The sequence below is a fragment of the Saccostrea echinata genome, unplaced genomic scaffold, assembly GCF_033153115.1.
Source record: "Saccostrea echinata isolate AGI-Se365-2 ecotype Australia unplaced genomic scaffold, CSIRO_AGI_Sech_v1 ptg000025l, whole genome shotgun sequence".
Taxonomy (NCBI): Eukaryota; Metazoa; Mollusca; class Bivalvia; order Ostreida; family Ostreidae; genus Saccostrea; species Saccostrea echinata.
The window spans coordinates 14,637,096-14,655,532 of NW_026889774.1; the positions used below are offsets into that span (position 1 = coordinate 14,637,096).

Here is an 18,437-nt window from a genome sequence, read left to right on the forward strand (position 1 = left end):
TGCAATTTTTCTCCATACTTAGAGTGCGGTCGAAAAAAGCTCCAAGGTTCTTTACGAAAGGAGAGTCGCTGATCGAGCTTTCTCCAAATGGAAGATTGAATGTAGAAGCTTCCTCTATTTTATGTTTTGGACAAAAGAGCATCAATTCAGTCTTATCATGGTGATTGGACCTTCGTATTTCAAATATATATTCATTGAGACAAGCCCTTTCTTTAAGTAACAACGTCCCTTGACCTTTGAGTTTGATTTGCATTTAAGAAACTTTAACCTTCGCCAAAAGCTACGGTGGCATCAATGTTTCACGAACAAATCGTATTGTATATAAAGTGATTAAGTAAAATCAAACATAGTATTTTATCGGTCCCTGTGGGTATGAACGTCAACTTTTTATACGACCAACATTCCAAAATACTGACGCACACCGCACAAATGACCAAGCATCAGGTCTTTGAACCCTCAGCCCAGAAGAGCTAATTAACTGAAGATATTTATAATGCTGCACTTTGATATAATTTTATAAATTCATATGACAATCTCTAGAATTGTGTCTTATCACATGAAGTACACTGTTATTTAATTGATAAGTACCATAAAAGCAACTAAAACAACTAAATCAACAATTGTGCCAAATTAGTATTACAACTCAGAACATACATATACTGTACACATATATAGGCAAGAGGAGGAATGGGCACCTCAACATTTTGTGACATTTCTTTTAGAATATTCAAATAAACTTTACACAACTTTAAGTATTTAAAGAAAATGGCTATGTTACTTGCTAAATATCCAGGACAAAGTAGCTGAAATGAATAATTCAAGATGGTTAATACAACGCACCTTGTTATTACATGTACTAAAGTATGGTATGTTTTATTTATAAAGAAAATATTTAAAAGATCAAGCGTCTGTGGTTTGGATGCTTAAACAAATATTTTATAATTGTACATTTGTTTAGAAAAAGAAGATAGGAGATCCAACACCATCATTATACAAGATTTGAATAGTCTATGTTATTTGGTCGAAACTGCAATGGAAACAGCCATAGCGCTGGATGACCTGAAATAAAAAATGAAAATTTAAAGATGGTTAATATTAAGGGTAAAACAGTATCCCATGTTATGAAATTGTGAGAGAATTCAGTTTATATTTGATACAAATACTCTAATATAGACCTACTTAATTGGGTTAGTTTCCAAAAAATACTTTAGAATTAGAAACGAAAGTATAATATTACGAATGTTTTAAATATGTTAAACGAGGCCCTATCTACTTAGTCTGAGCATAAGGTTTCAGCATTGTTCCAGACACGTAACAGTACCCTGAATTGCCATAACCAATTGAATACAATAACGTCACAGTTGCATGTAATGTGAGGTCAAATTAAGATAAAATATCTGTATCTGTTCAATTGTTGTCAATAATCTTTGTTTCTTTTGTGAAAGAAAACTCTGCTTCATTTTTACTCTCATCCACTCTTCTAAGGACTACAAAGCATTAGATAAAATCCCACGCAAGCGCGGGGCATTGAATTTTTACAACTACTGCCAGAAAAATTCCAATAAATATATTTCCAAAATATAATACATTAATAGTTAATAATAGTTTCTACTGACAGTTAATTATAGGCTTACAACAGTAAGCAATACTTTGTTCAGCAAAATCAGGCAGTAAGTTTTGAGGCAGAACAAAATATACCCCCCCCCCCTTTTTTTTGGGTAAAAACTTGAAAAATATCAATTTCACCGATTGGCGTTTATTTTGAGACCTGTTGTACTATGTTATGGATATTGTATTTTGGGTGCTCTTATTCCATCTCCATCAAGGATAAAAGAAGCGAGTATGCACATTTTACTAACAGATTTGTCAGCATAATTTGTTAAATAAGGCTGTACACATCTTACGTGTTAGCCTAGTATTGGATACAATAGACTGTATTTAAAAAAATCCAATGAAATGTATTGCTTACAGCACAAATCTTTAACAGCTTAAGGTATATTTGAACAATTTCATATTCATAAATTGTCATTTTCTCTTTACAAATGAACAAGTTTACTACTATATACAAATCGTATTTCGAGTTCATTGCCATGATGCTCTCAGTGGCGAATATTCACATTTTACTGTTCTTAATACTTTCTTTAAAAATAAATTTTCTTCTTTCATATCCAAACAAAAATATGGCCCCGGCCTGACGCTAAGGTGTCTCAAAATTCTCACAATGTTGGGTTGTTTCGATAAGACTAACATGGCATTTCAGTTAAGAAGAAAAGAAGTAAATTCTTTTCCTGTAAACTCTGTTTATGTAAAATTTGATCAAAATGTAGGCAAACTCTTACCCAGGGTCTCTAATATGAAAAAAAAAAATAAAACCAAACAAATTACAAATCGTTCTGTTGTGGTTTTTGAGAGGATTTAAAAATATATATAAAGAGAGAGAAAAATAAAATATTGAACACTTGTAGAGATATTTCTATTTCACGTAAATCCGTATCCGTATCGAAGTGTGAAAGGCATATCGATCCCGACGTCTAAACCACTTAATAATATTTCCATCGTTTTTTGTTGATTGAATTTTTAAACAATTGAATAAAAGAAAAACACTTTTATTATATATGATAGAAAGATTCCTACCTATCTGATATCTGATTGGGTGAGATGCAACTATGTACAAAAAATACTGCATCATATTCACCTGAACGTGCCCTTCCAGGTGGATATAAGGATTTATTTTCTCTACATTAGTCAAAAAATAGATAGGAAAATTTCATACTGATACAAATAGTTTTGGAAATCTATTTCACTTGTTACCGAATTCCACTCAGGTGAACATAACATTAGGGATATATATATTTTTGGAGGGGGGGGGGGTGCAGGGGACCTTCCCCCCGCCCCCAACTTTTTTCTGAACATAAATTTTTACTTTTAATTTAGGCTAAAATATTCATTGAAAGACTGGTCCCCCACTAATGGACCTAAGTCCCTCACCCCTAACCCCAACCCCACCCCACCCCAACAATAACACAAAATTTAAAGTTAAAAGAATTCTCTTTTCGTTGGGGCTAATCTAAAAAAAAAAAAGAAAGATTTTTTTCACCTGTCATTTTTCCCCTGATAATGCCCCCCCCCCCTTTCAAAATCTACTCTATAAAAAGAGCCTGACATTATTTCTTTTTTTTTTCCATAGCAACTAAAGTAGATTTTAAAAATTCCCAATCAATGTGACTGGTTATGTTTATTTAAACCCGCTTCTCTCAATACATTAAGCTAGGACTTCAGCAAATGTAAACAAGTAAGTTGGCATGAACTGCTTAATGAGTTCTTAACATTTTAATTAGTGATTCGTATAATAAAAATTATTGCTATTTTTACAGTCAATACGTAATTAAGCCACCTAAGGAGTACAATATTCACCGACCCCGAAGAGCTAAATAATCGTATTGACCTCAAAAACAGCAATAATTGTATACTATACTTAATTTTATTTTCTAGTTTACCAAATTTTTTCAACAAAATGATTGGGGTGCACAGTGGTCTAATACATTTTCAATTACAAAAAATCACCATATCCTCATTCCCAATGAATGGAGCTGCTTTAAAACCATTTTATCTGTTTTTATCTCTTTCTCTCTCTCTTTATAGCAGGACAATTTTTTGTTTCATTTCTAATTTACCTTCAGCATAACATGGCATAACAGTTATAACCCTGGCCTAATCAAACCCAATAAATGCAACATCACACGTTAATATAAATAAAACTGACTGTTTTTTTAACAAGAGACCCTAAAAATTGATTGCATAATTTGCTTCCTGAATCTTATAAATATGTGCTTAAAAATGCCAGTTTAATCCTTCCCCCCCCCCCCCCCCCCGTGCAAACAAACATAATTTGATAACGTCTTTTGGCTTTTTTAAATTCACTTTTCCTTTTTGATTTGGATTTCCCTCCGGTGGTACTAGCATTAACTTGATACGAATGACGACACAATGGATAACGTAATTAAAGGAAAATGCGGTTGTTAAATTTCATTTTCCTTTTAGTTCTCTTGTCGTTCATGTAAAATAAAATTTATGTTTTGATATCAAACTGTTTCTGAATACAGTATTCATTATCGTAACTCTTTTTAAAATGTTAATATAGGAGAGAACATAAGGCTACAAATTTTCAAAACGATAGGTTCTTATTTTGTCAAACTGCCTCATGCAGCTGATTTTTTGTATTTTGGTCGAGGTCGGGACCAACATGAGTCAATTCAGCGCACAGATTATAGGACTGCTTCAACATAGCAGAGAGAAAAAGGATCACAGTATAAAGGACACCAATTATATAGAAGACTAAAGTATTTCGCTTCAGTAATATATTACAAAATATTGATCATTGAAGAGTTATAGACTGTGTACTTTCGGCCCCTCTCGGTCCCTTATTTTAGGGGTCAGACCCTTTTCCTTGATATCACCTTAAAGCTCTCATGATTTTGAACACTTTTTGTTGAACAACTATTCAAAAATTCTTTTTCGTTTCCGAGATATACGCGAAAGATTTCTTTAGGGGCCGGCCCTTCAATTCCTTAATGGGGACTTTTAGCAAAAATCAGAAGTTTGCATATTGTTAAGAACATTATTTTGAACATCTTTTGTTCAATATTGCGTATCAAAATATTTCCCACTTTCGAGATATAAAGCGTCAAAGATTTAGTATTCTATTGATCGTTAAAGAGTTATTTATTAAAGATTTTTGGCCCCTAATGTGATGAGTCGGTCCTTTTTTCTTGATATCATATAAAAGATCTTGTAATTCTACACAATTTCTATTCAATATGTTTTAAGAAAATATTCATATTTTTGGAGATATGATAAAAAATGTCTCAAAAATTCACTTCTGATTCATGTACTAAATTTCGAACCCTATCGAGCTTCCATACTAGGCATTTTCGGAAAAATTCAAAACCCAGGTGCCAAACTTCAACTTCTTTTCTATAATCGCTGAAAATTTCAGCGCTCTAGCTTTTGCCGCTTTTACGTTTTTGTGCCGACAAAATGGTCATCTAAAATTCGATTAAAGGGCGATAACTTATGGAAAATTAAATAACATCGTAAGAATTCCTTTGCTAAGTCTTCGGCGTGAATTTGATTGATTGATTGTGTGTTGATTTACGTCCCGTTGGATAATTTTTCACTCATATAGAGACGTCACCGTATACCGGTGAAGGGATTCAAATTTAGACCTTTACTCTTTGGGCAATTGAGCAGTGCTCATGCCTATCGTGACACGGTTTTTAAGGTCTCATCCGAAAGACCCGCAGTTTTCACTTCAAAGAGCCGAGCTCCTGGCGAAAGAACAGTTGCTACCTATTTTTATCGATTAGGTCACTCGCAATTGTGATAGGAACACACGACCTTCCGATCACGGAGCGAGCGCTCTACCGTCGGCGTTAAAAGTAAAAGTCATTGGTCTTTTGAATATTACCTTAAAAAAGAGGTTCCGTCAATAATGAAACCATGCATAAATCAAAATTGAGACACTTCACCTAAAGCGGACAATCTCTTTATCTGAAAACTTCTAAAATGGCGTAAAGCAACATTCTATTGGCAATCACATGTGACCTTCGGGAACCCCCTCTTCCCTTAGCATTTAATTTTCAAGACAGAAATGTTTCTTTTGTAGCTAATGATGCTACCAAAGATGTGAGTTGCTTCCTGAAATCCAATTAGATTGAGTCCTCTCAACACCCAAATCACACAAAATATTTGGATCCTATGTCACTCATACAAAAATATGAGTGTCCTCCTGAAAGGTTGAGACGAGAATTCCCATTATGAAACCATCCCATCAGTAATTCCCCATCTATAAAAGTTACATGTGTACCTATAAAACAATAAGTTAATAACATAAACAGCAAAACATCTTCCCGCTACAACAAAGATATCTTTACCATTTCTAGTACTAATACATATGCGGTGCTCCTAAGGAATAAATACAAAAATGTAGCTTATATAAACTAAACTATAATAATAAAAAATAATTATTAGAAATAACTTAAATTAACTGCTTAGTATGTAAAAAAGTATTTTTTCTTCATTTCAAGCAGACAGGTCAATGAGAATTGTCTTCACGTCTAATTTCGATCTTTTGGTAAAAAGTTGACATTTTTCGAGTAAAAATCCACGGCTTATATCACTTTTGTTTATTCAACAGAAACCTGTGCTCTATTTGAAAGTTTATACTATGAAATAATCTACATAAGCTGGTAGCCTTCTTTTCATTTATTAGATTTTCCTGCAAATATCTTAAAAATGAAGGGAGAAGTTTTTATCTACATGCCATAACCACCTTTAACCAATTTCATAATCAAATGGTCAATTTTAATGTTTTTAAGAAGTCCACATATAAATTTGGGTGTTGGTTAAGCTATACTATAGCATCATTTACCAATCAACATTTATCCTTAAATTGGATCATAAGCCTACTGATTCATGCAGGTTTTAAAAGAAAAAAATAATGCTTGAAAATTTGATGTCATTGTAGGCCGCAAAACAGCTTTAAAGAGAATTGTCCTTTTTATTAATATGGTTTCAGCTTTAATAAACTCTTTGAAATGGTCATCACATCATTGCACAGTTATATCTATCAATTTTTTTTAAAATTAAAAATTAAAATCGCTTACTGACTTTTCTTCACATGTTTTATACATACTCATACTATGCTTTTATAACAGCAAATTTAAAAACTTGTATGGAATTGGACATTGTGACGTCAAAGTCGTCTCTTAGATATACGGGCTGAATGACTGAAAGGAATATGGTGAATTACTTTAAATGGTCATATCTGTTATTTTTCAAAGAAACAACAAAACTGTTTTCATGTTGCCTCTAGAAAATGCCCAAAATTATCATGTACATGTACGAAAGATAAAGAAAAAAAACATATTAGTAAGGAAAAATGGATTAATTGGACATCGGTCTTGTACAAGATAAATGTTTTTTATGAAAGTAATGAAATCATTGATAATACATTTTCACAATGGAAAAAGACAATGTTCATTCAGCTCTGATCTTTGATCACGGGGATTAAAAAACAAATCTTTTATTTCAATTATGATAATATTCTTTTTTAAAATGTATGTGAACCACTCAGATTCCTGCAGCTTTGTTCATTTCAAAGGGTTCTTATGAGATTTTTTCTGAATAATATAACAGAGAATTGAATTAATATAAAAAATAGCTTAAAATCAATGATTTTTTTTTTTACATCATATTCTCATACCTCTACCAAAAACTTCCTGCATTAAAACGAAGGATGATTTTTTGTGCCTCTGAGGTCCATCTTTCTTCACATATTCAATTGCTGTCTCATCATTTAGAACTGCTGATATCTGTTTCAATAATGAAAATAAATTTTAAAAAAAAAAACAAAAAAAAAAAAAAAAAAAAAAAAAAAAAAAACATTATACACATTAAAAATAAAAAGTTCGAACTTGACCTGTTCAGAAATATTGAAACGGTACATGCTTAAAAATTCTGACATCTTTTCTTTTCTACACAAACTTGTTTAAGGAGGCTCATTACACCCACAGTTTATTTTAGATTTCATTACAGCACCACTTTTTATGAAGATTTCAAATATCCAAATGGAGGTTATGATACGATAAATATTTTTAAAAGATTTTTAAATCTTTTTTTCTATGTTGGTAAAATGTTTTATTTCAAGTTTCTGATTAATAGTATTGCAAAAATCTCAGTGTCAAGTGATGGATATCATCTTCAGATATGTAAGAAATATAATAACACTTCATAATATTCAATATTATTTTTATTATAAAAAATAATTTTCTCCTAAAAAAGAATTAATGTGATTTTCTTCTTAATCTTTGCATGAATAATTTGGAAAATCAGTTATAAATAGACAAGAAATGTATATTAATGAATAATAAGTGACAAATTGAATAAAAAATGTTTTAAGGAAATGAAAATTCCAATTTATAAAATAATTGGAATAAAAAGTCCACTTGCAAGAGTTATCTTTCCTAAATCCCCCTGACTCAAAACACTCAGGAACGGTTGATCATATCAGATTCAGAATAAGCTAAAATTTCTAGAATAAATATACATTTTTCGAAGAAATAAAGACAAGCACACAAACCAACAAGAGTACTGTTCTCTAATAGCGCAAGTCAATTATAATTTATTTCAACGAGGTTGTAGATTTCAACTCGAATTTCCTCTATACATACATGTTATCAGGGATAGAACTTGCGGCTTTCGCTATGACATTGTACAATAGTTGGGTAGCGAAAATTTGACTGTCATTCTCTTTGGTCTCTACTTTTAAAAAGTAACCCTTCTTCGTTCGTGATTTATTTATGAATCCGTTACCAAGTTCCCATTGTTTACAACATCGCATGTAGTGTAGTCTATTTTTAGAGCGCTTTAAAGATTTAGATCATCAGCAAAGCGAACCTGTACAATTCGTCCCCAGGAGAAAACGGACGAAACAATGGAGGTTTATTTTTCTGTGTAGTACGTCATCAAAAAGTGGTGTATTGAGCCTCCTTAATGCCCGCTGTATGTAAGAAAATGTATAACGCACATTTACCAAAAATAAAAACTAGAAACATGTCCATGAGATATGAATGCATTGTTACTGCATTTGAATGGCAATATCAGGAAACACTTGGCATTGTATGAGGTAAAAGAAAGATCGAAGTAAAGGATACAATTATAAATGTATCTGACATGCTTAATTTTATGTAGATGGACCCAATGTGTATGGGAGGCGATCCGGGAAAAGTTATTCCGTACAAGCGGTATTTTAGTCATGTTTCCGCTAGATGGTGTTGTTGGTCACGTAGGGTATAAATACAAGTGAAGCGGCAGAGTTGAGTTAATTGTGAAGTTGATGCTGAAGAGGCAAGACGAGTGGACCATTAATGACCAGAGGTAACTTTTAGTTAATGATAAATAAATATTTAAAGCTTTAGACGTGACTGAACAAGTCTATCCTGGCTTAAGATATTGGTTGTTATTAAGAGAGTGATTGTGGGAGCCAGCAAGAGCTGTAAAAAGCCGAACTGTAGGAATTGCGCTGTAAAAGCCAGTATTAAAGGAAAGAGCTGTAGGAGCCGGTAATTAAGAGCAGAGCTGTAAGAGCCGGTAACCATAAGAGCGAGCTGTAAGAGCCGATCGCTCAAGAGTCAATTGATCAAAGAATAAAGACAGGTAGTATCAACATTTATCTGTATATATTGCTTAATCACATATTTGTATATTTTGAACCTGCCAGATCCTCAGAAAATTAACTTAGGGGATACAGCCGCCTCTGCTGTTTATAATTTTATTATTAGGTTTCACGCTTCATATACAAAGCAGGTTGCTATTCATGGAAAACCGGGAAAAGGATTGAGTTGTTAGCGATCTTTTCTATACAACTAGCATTCAAGTCTATAAACAAGAGGTCCATGGGCCACAACGCTCACCTGAGTAATTATGACCCTTCTTGTTCTTCAGCAGCAGATTCTTCTTCCTATATCATCCTTTGTAAAACTTTGTTTGCCCATTGTAGCCCCACTCTACCCCTGGGGGCCATGAAAAACTCTGACCGCTTCCTGTTTCCCTGCCCTATATCCGGGACATGATTTGAACAAACATAAATCTACACTACCTGAGAATGCTTCAATATAAATATGACTAATAAAGGCTTTCCTGTTCTTAAAAAGATTTTTCATATGAATTTTTCATTACTAATTGTGAACCCACCCTATTCAAGGGAGTCATGCTTTGAATAAAATCAAAACTACCTGAGGAGGCTTCTATATGAATGTGACATACTGACTCTGAAGTTCTGGAAAAAGATTTTCCATTTATATACCCAAGGAAAACTATAATCTCCCATGGCGGCCCATCCCTATCCCAGTTTGGTCATGATTTGAACAAACTTGAATCTACACTGCCTTCAGTATGAATATGACTTTAAGTTATCATGACTTTGGAGTTCTGGAAAAAATGATCGATTGTTTATTGTTTAACACCGAGTCGGCAATATTTTAGCCATATTTCGGCGGAAAATTAAGTTTATTAGACCGGTTTTTGAAAGGATTTCGGTTTCTCTGGAGGCCCCCAGTGAGCCTTCTCTTTTTCAAATTCCAGAGAAACGATCTTTTACGTGCTAAGGGGGTTGCAAAGAATTTTTCCAATGTTTGTTCTATTTACAATGAATTATTATCAAAGGTGAATGACAAAGAGAAATATCTTCTTTTTTTAATAAACAGATTTTCAAACACGATAAATAGAGCCCTGCCAAGCACCAAAAGACTTTATCAAGTGATCTAGAATTTACAAATTTGGTTAAAAACCTTCGTTCATTACAACTTTATATTTTGTTTGTCTCCTCAATGCATTGGAGCAGAAAAGAAGCTTTTGTAAAGGCAATAATGCACTTCTATACGTAATTGATAGACACCAGCCCTAGCACCAGAACCCCTTAAACAGGGGCCACGTATATCATAATTTTTGGATAGGCATCCATTGGCATCATAATCATGCACAAAGTATGCCTGCAAAATACCCAGAATCAGAAAAGATTTTCAAAGAATTAATGCACTTTTAATTTATACGTGTACATGTATATAATCAACAGAGCCCAACTCTAGCACCTGAAACCATGAACCAGGGTCATTAAAATTTAATATTTTGGAAGTGGCACCTATGATCATCATAGACATACAGTTAGTATATTGTTTAATGCCCCGATGCAAAGAAGAAGACTTTTAAAGAAATAAGCTTTAACTTCATAATCAAAAAAACCCACCTTCATTACCAGACCCCTGACCAGAAGTGATGGAATTCACAAAGGATGAGTGCACTTAAGCTATGAGAGCTGGGTCCCGGTGTTTTGCGCAAAATAAAATTCCAAAGTTCATAAACTTTATGTTTTATAGGTATTAAACAATGTCTTAAGAGCAGGTTTTGGTATATTATACTACATGAAAGTATTAAATAATGCCGAGCGACACTAGCTTTTGAGACGGGGGTCTAACAGTTTTGTCACATTTCTATTGTTACTCATATGCATACCAGTTTTCAACGACATTGTTTACATCGAGCCGCAACTTGTCCATTGGTCTCATTTGCACAGAATGTGTATTTTGATTTAAACTTCAACATATCCCAAGGACAATGTTGGACAAATTGCGGCTCATATCTAATTTTTTGAAAAAGTCTCCAAACTACGGTCGAATTAGCCACTAAATTAACAGTTCACCGAGTGTCAACGATTGATATTATAATCACTTTACTCACGTGACATTCCACTGTTCGATACGCTAAGGCTTTCATTGAGCATTTCATTGTGTTTGTTATTGAAAGTTTCTATTGTGACAGTATCTATCGCACTTCCAACTTCAAACTATAGAAGATTTTTGCGCAAATTTTAATAGGGTTTGAAGATTATATGTCTCTTATTTTACTTTGTATTTTTCATTACGGGTGTTTTGAAAGAATTCTGGTATTGATAGTGTGATTAGTAAGTACATGTACAGGCTCATGTCGCCTCTGTATAATGGTCTGCAGGGCGAGACATCTTCCCCATCCCTAAACACTAGAATCATTTATTATTTGTGCACCATAAAACTAAACAATCTCTCTCTTCTCCATTTAAATTCGCAGTGCGAAAAAAATTCATATATGTGCTAATGTTTACATTCCACATCCATGCGATTTAAATGACTCCGCCTATTTGCGGATACCTTAAATTCGTAAGTGGTCCCGTTCAAATTTCCGGAATTTAAGGTTTGTATATGTTCTTTTCAATGACATTGTCTGTAATTATAGAAATATGTATGACAAAAAAATTCAATGAATAAATATCAAAAGAATATGCTTGCACAATAATCATAGATTAATTATGCGATATATTGTAATGTAAAGCTTAAAATGGGTAGCCGAAAAGGTTCCAAATGACGTACTAAAGTGCACTCATTCTTTGGAAGAGGCATCCTTGCTCAGTCATGAACACCATGCATTTATATGATTGCTAAACATCCACGATTTTCAAAGAATTTCATAGACATTTTCATTTTATGACCAACAGAGCTCTATAACACCATTAACTTTATGACCAAAGAGCTCTATAACACATAATCCCGACTCAGGGAACATGAAATTCACAATTCTGAAGAACATGGAGGAATCCTTGCACATGAAAACCTTGCATTAAGTATGTCTGCTTATTGATCAGGGCAAAAAAAAATATCTTCAAAGAAATAATGCATTTTCACAAAATAATCAAGAGAGATGCAACCTTACACTATAACCTCTGACAAGGGTCATGAAATTCACAGTATTTTAAGAGCTACCTTTGATTACCATTACCATGCACTTTGTATGTATGCTTAATACTCAGGGGCAGAGATCACCTTCGATGAATTTGAGCATTTTCACTGTATTTAATTAAAGAGACTCGCTTTAACCAAAACCACCGACCTAGGACCATGAATTTCTCAAAGTTAGAAAATGCACCCTTGCTGATCAAAATGTTGCACATAGTTTACTTGCTTTATACCGCGTGGCGCAGTGGTAGAGCGTATGCTCTAGAGTCGTGGAGTAAGGAGTTGATCCTTACGTCGCGGGTTCGAATCCCACTGTGGGACGTGGAGACCGGTCCTTCGGATGAGACCGTATAAACCGAGGTCCCGTGTTGCAGTAGGTGCTGGCACGAAAAAGATCCCTCACTGCTCAATGGCCCTAAGTGTCGAGCATTGGTCAAAATTTGCAGCTCTCCACCGGCAAGTGGTGGCGTCTCCATATGAGTGAAAAATTCTCGAGAGGGACGTTAAACAACATACAAGCAAACAAAAAAAAAAAAAAATGCTTTATATACGGGGTGAGAGAAATAGTCTTTCATCGAATTTATGCATGTTTATTATACATGTATGATTAATAGAGCCCGCTAACTCCAGAATCACTGATCCTTGGGCAAGGAACTTAACAATTTTTAAAGGACTCATTGTTTGTTATAATCATGGCAACGGTTTCACTCCTTGATGTCCAGGAGTAAAAAGCAATTTTTTTAAAAAAATTAGATTGATTTTGATGGTTTTAGTCCGACCCTTCGAGACTCATTTTGCCTAAAGATGCTCTTTTCCAAAATTTGTTGAAATTGGCTACACAGTTTAATAGGATCTGGATATATTAACAAGTTAACGACCAACGGATGAGTCGCCCGCGTGGCGCAGTGGTTAGAGCGTCTGCTCTAGAGTCGCGGAGTAAGGAGTTGATCCTTACGTCGCGGGTTCGAATCCCACTGCGGGACGTGGAGACCGGTCCTTCGGATGAGACCGTATAAACCGAGGTCCCGTGTTGCAGTAGGTGTTGGCACGAAAAAGATCCCTCACTGCTCAATGGCCCTAAGTGGCGAGTATAGGTCAAAATTTGTAGCCCTCCACTGGCAAGTGGTGGCGTCTCCATATGAGTGAAAAATTCTCGAGAGGGACGTTAAACAGCAAAAAAAAAAGAAAACAAAAACAAACCAACGGATGATGCATGACGGATAACGAACACAGATAGCAGTAGTTCACCTAAGTGACTCAGTTAACTCAATAACATCTTTAGTCATGATTTTTCTTCTTTAAAAAGTGTAAGATAATGCTGAAAGATGGTTTCATTCTGTGTATTTTGATAACACTGATTCATTTTCTTCCATTAAAAGCTTTTATTTCATGTGATTCTGGAAAGTTTCAATTAAGGCATCGATTGTGTAATTTTTTCTCTTTCTTTCAAACCTATTTTAGTCATTGAACTAGCATCTACTAAGGGCAATCACACTTTTCACTAAAAGTTAATTACATGTATCCACTTTCACAAAAGACTGCTTTATGGCAAGTTTGGTTGGAATTGGTTAAGTGGAAAGAGGAAAACCAATATATAAATAAATATATAAATATATATAAATATATATATATATATATATATATATATATATATATATATATATATATATATATATATATATATATACGAAGGGTGATCAATATATATATATATATATATATATATATATATATATATATATATATATATATATATATATATATATATATATATATATATATATATACGAGGGGTGATCAAAAAGTTCGCGAACTATCTCTATATTTAAAAAACCGCAATTCAGATCAGAATGAAATTTGGTACATATATAGTTATACACAAGTTCTATAAATAGCAGATGTTAAATAATGTTTTGCTCCGTGTTTGTGACGTCACAATGTGAAAATGACGTCAGTATATAGGTCACTTGTGACAAAAAATGGTTGACTCAGTCGTACTCGAGCAACGAAAGGCTGTAAAGTGTAACGTATATCTCGGAAATTCCTTTGCAGTAGAATATAATAATTTGTACAAGGTTTATGAAGACAAAAGACTTACCAGAAGTTCAATCATTAATTGGATTGAATGTTTTAGTGAAGGCAGGGAGATGGTTAAAAATGATGTTTGTTCTGTTGCCCAGCGAAAGCAAGCCGGTAAAAAGATGTGTTTTTAGTTGAGCAATTTGTTTTAAAAGATCGTAAAATTACAGTAAGAAAAATAGTTGAATATCTGAGCAATAATATAATTATTAAATCCCTAAAATAACATTTACTTTAGACTTTAAACATATGAGATATGAAAAAATGAAGGCGCCCATACTTTTTCCACATTGGATAAACGACGCTCCCGAGACAGAGGACTCGGGTTGTGATGGTCGCCATGCTAATTCTGGGAAGAGATATCCTTATCCACTCATCCTATTGCCAAGACTTAGCAATTTCTGACAGATGGTCTGTTCTTGTTATAAAAAATACTTGCATTGCAAGAAATACAAGATTCGGAAAAATCTCTTAGCTTCTGTGAACAGACCGCTACGAAGCATGTCACGTGACCGCCTGGATCACGTGATTCGTGCATGGGTAGAACAATGGCAAATGTGCATTAAAATCGGAGAGGACTACTTTAAAAAAATATTGAACACTTAAACCTCATTTTATTTCTTTTAAGGAAGTAATTCAATTAGTTCGCGAACTTTTTGATCACCCCTCGTGTGTGTATATATATATATATATATATATATATATATATATATATATATATATATATATATATATATATATATATATATATATATATATATATAAACGGAAAGACAGACGGACGGACAGTGTTAAGAGGACAACCAAAAATTACAAACACAAACAGAAAGAGAGAGGGAGTGACAGACGTTGAAAAATTGTGATATCAAAAATCATGAGAGCTTTAAGCTGAGTAAAAAATGAATTTGATACATTTTTGGTTAGCAGAAAGAAATTAATTACCTGATCGCAACCAATTGCAAGAACAAACATTCCAAAAAGCAGTGACTCCACCACAAGTAAAACAGAATGCATCCTACAAATAACAAAATCAATGATGTTTAAAAAAAATATTTTTAAATATATCACTTATTGTGTTATTTTTTTAAATCTAGAATTGTTTCAAGAACTTATTCTGTTTTGTCGGATATTTAATGTAATGTTTAACAAATAAAGTGCACCACAAGAACACATAATACACTCATTAGAAATTATTTGAGGTTTTTCGTCATCAAAGTAACTCGATTGGTAGAGAGTTCGCTCTGAGATTGGAAGGTTGTTGGTTCAATCCTCGGCCACGACTGACCTAAATCGATAAAAGATAGGTAGCAACTGTTCTATTCCAAACACTTGGCACTTTGAACAAACCTTCAATAATATAGCCCTCTCCAATTTTATTTAATCTGATATTTTCTGGAGAAAGAAATGGAGAGGGCTACATTATTGCAGCTACATGTACCAGGTTGGGGAGAATACTCAAAATCAGGTATTATCCGTGAAATCGTCTATAGTACCTGATATTGGGTATCGTTGAATCCGCGAAATCGGATATCATCTTTTAAAATTTTAACATTGAGATTATGCACTTTGCCGAGTCAATTTTCACCTAGAAATGAATATAATACAAAGGTATCAGTAGTCATGAAAGAATTTCTAAGTCTGGTTTAATGCACACATGGCAACAAATACTCATGGAGAATTGTGGAACGCCGGGAATGACTTATATGAAGATAAAACATTATACTCGGTGTCCTCTTCATTATAGGTGGTATCATTTTAATTACATAAAGTATTTTTATGTAATATCGTGTGTAACTTCCATTATTTATAGTATTTCTTTCATTATATGATATAGTTATGTCATTATATTATGTACATTTATCATTATATGAGATGCTCTTAACATAATATGCAGTCGTTCTAACATTATATACAGTAAACATAACAATATATATCAACACGGGGCAAAGCTAAAGATTTGTTCTTCATATATAAATATGCGCTATTAATAGCTTTCATATTCATACTTTGGGTAGAATGCACTTTACCGGTACGGCCGCCATATTGATTTTAGATCCGCGCGTGAAGTGACGCGGTGTTAAAACTTAGCAACGTATCAAATATCAATGGGCGCCGCCATTTTGTTTTCAGTGGAAGCGAGAAAAAGTCCAGCGGCGTTTGAGCAACTAAAAAAGCGAGGGTTTGGGGGCGGTAGCCCCCGATATGAGAAGAAAAATGAAAAGAATAGAATACATGTACTTACCTTAAACGCTATCATCAAACAAGTAAACACTTCCGTTAATATTTTCCGAGTTTGAATTTAGTGGTGCGAGTGGAGTCAGCTGTTTTTTTGCACTTGTAAACTCGCTTGATTAGCTCTAAAAATGCCTTGAATTTGTCATCAGCGTCATTCAGATATTTCTTTCTGATACAATACTCGACTAAATAGCCGTCATAATGTTGCTTCTGTGTTCCTGTCTTCGGTAAGGATTTCTATATGGCATTCAATGTCGACTCAATCAAATTTGTGCACGCTCGTTTCTTTATTTTTGAACTTAATTGAATGGTTAACAGTTAAATGTGTATAACCCTCACTTCTTAAACTAGAATACGCCTTCCAAAAATCCGATAAAATTGTTGTTTCCGGGTAAACAGACTTTTTAATGATTGGAATCAGAGTATCCGCACTTCTATCGGCCACAACATGAAAAAAAAAACACTTCTTAGACTCCCTCTCTATTCCTCCAAATACCCATACTCCGCCTACTCGCTTTCCTCTGTGAAATTTCCGCTTCCCAAATTGACTTTAATCAATTTTGACATGTTTTCCAGGCCCTCCAATTTTTTCACTGTCTTGTTCCAATACACAAACACATACTTTCCTTGCAAAATTCTTCCAATCAACAATTGTATGTTCGCTCCCAATTTTAAGTTCCCTGGATATGAAATTACCAGGAAGTTCGTACACCCAATAATATGTCAATTTCACTGCCTGTTCTAGTAATAAATGTGTCCCAGAGAACCAAGAATCCTTTTCGAATGGATGTTTTCTTACTGCATTTACGATTAGTGCAGCGCCAGACAACACCGTCGGAGCTATAAGACATATCTTCAACCAAATTTAATTTACGTGAATGGCAAACTTCACAATCTCCTTTGAAATTTCCTAGAAGATCCAATTGCTGCAGCCAATCAATTAAAAACCCTCTTTCTCTACATAATTCATAAAACGAAAGGCATAGTAAAATCAGCTGATTTTATTTTATTAACGTCATTTTACTTTTAATCAATTAAATGGTTGGAAAAAGTCACGTGGTTAGCAACGTCACGACTTTGGAATGTGGACGATAACTTTAGATGCAGAGGTTTGTTTTGAAATCGTTTATAATTTGGATTAATATACTTCGTTATATAAACGAAGTTTATTAACATAAAAAAACGCGAGGAATTCAAAAATCATTTCATTTTGCCATTTTATTGCCTCTTTAACGAAATCGGCACGCTGACGCGTGCCTCATTTATAGAGGAGAAGCACTGCTACTTCCTTTATAATTCTACGTACCGGTTAAGTGCAGTTGTCCCCATACTTTTCAGAAAAACAAATTTAAAACAACGGTGTAAATAATTTAATGGTTAAAATATTTCATACTATGACTTAACATAAAAAATGTTTTATTAAAAAAATAATTCTTTTCAAATAAGATTGCCGGTAAATTTGTTGCCATTTACTTTTTAATTTTCGCACACAATCTTGTGGGCACTTAGTATTCATATTCGATGCCTCATCCTCCTTTTCCCACATTGTTTTACTGTTAGTCATTGAAAGACATTGCCTCTCCCACTTTTTTTATGCCCCCGTAAACGAAGATTTGAGGGTACATAGTTTGTCCTGTCCGTCCGTCTGTCTGTTTGTTTGTCTGTTTATCCGTAAAAAAATTAACATTGCCTATAACTTTTGATTGGTTGGAGCTATGGCTTTCATGTTTCAGATGTGTATTCCATGTGACAAGAACTTTCTTTGAATATCAACATTTTTGACCTCTTTGCCTTGAACTT

At 33.7% G+C, this 18,437-nt stretch overlaps 1 protein-coding gene across 2 annotated transcripts in view; it reads right to left on the reverse strand.

Moving 5' to 3' along the window:
- Positions 1 to 497: 497 nt before the first annotated feature.
- The window catches only part of LOC133192060 (palmitoyltransferase ZDHHC3-A-like), a 123,708-nt gene continuing 105,768 nt past the window's right edge, over positions 498 to 18,437 (reverse strand). The window contains exons 7-9 of one of the 2 annotated variants that reach the window (XM_061327901.1): positions 15,345 to 15,417; positions 7,265 to 7,373; positions 498 to 1,059 (exon numbers count right to left, since the gene is read on the reverse strand). In XM_061327901.1, coding sequence (XP_061183885.1) covers positions 989 to 1,059; positions 7,265 to 7,373; positions 15,345 to 15,417 — 253 coding nt within the window. In that variant the 3' untranslated portion in view covers positions 498 to 988. The remainder of the gene's footprint in view (positions 1,060 to 7,264; positions 7,374 to 15,344; positions 15,418 to 18,437) is intronic. The other variant, XM_061327902.1, reaches the window with a different exon arrangement.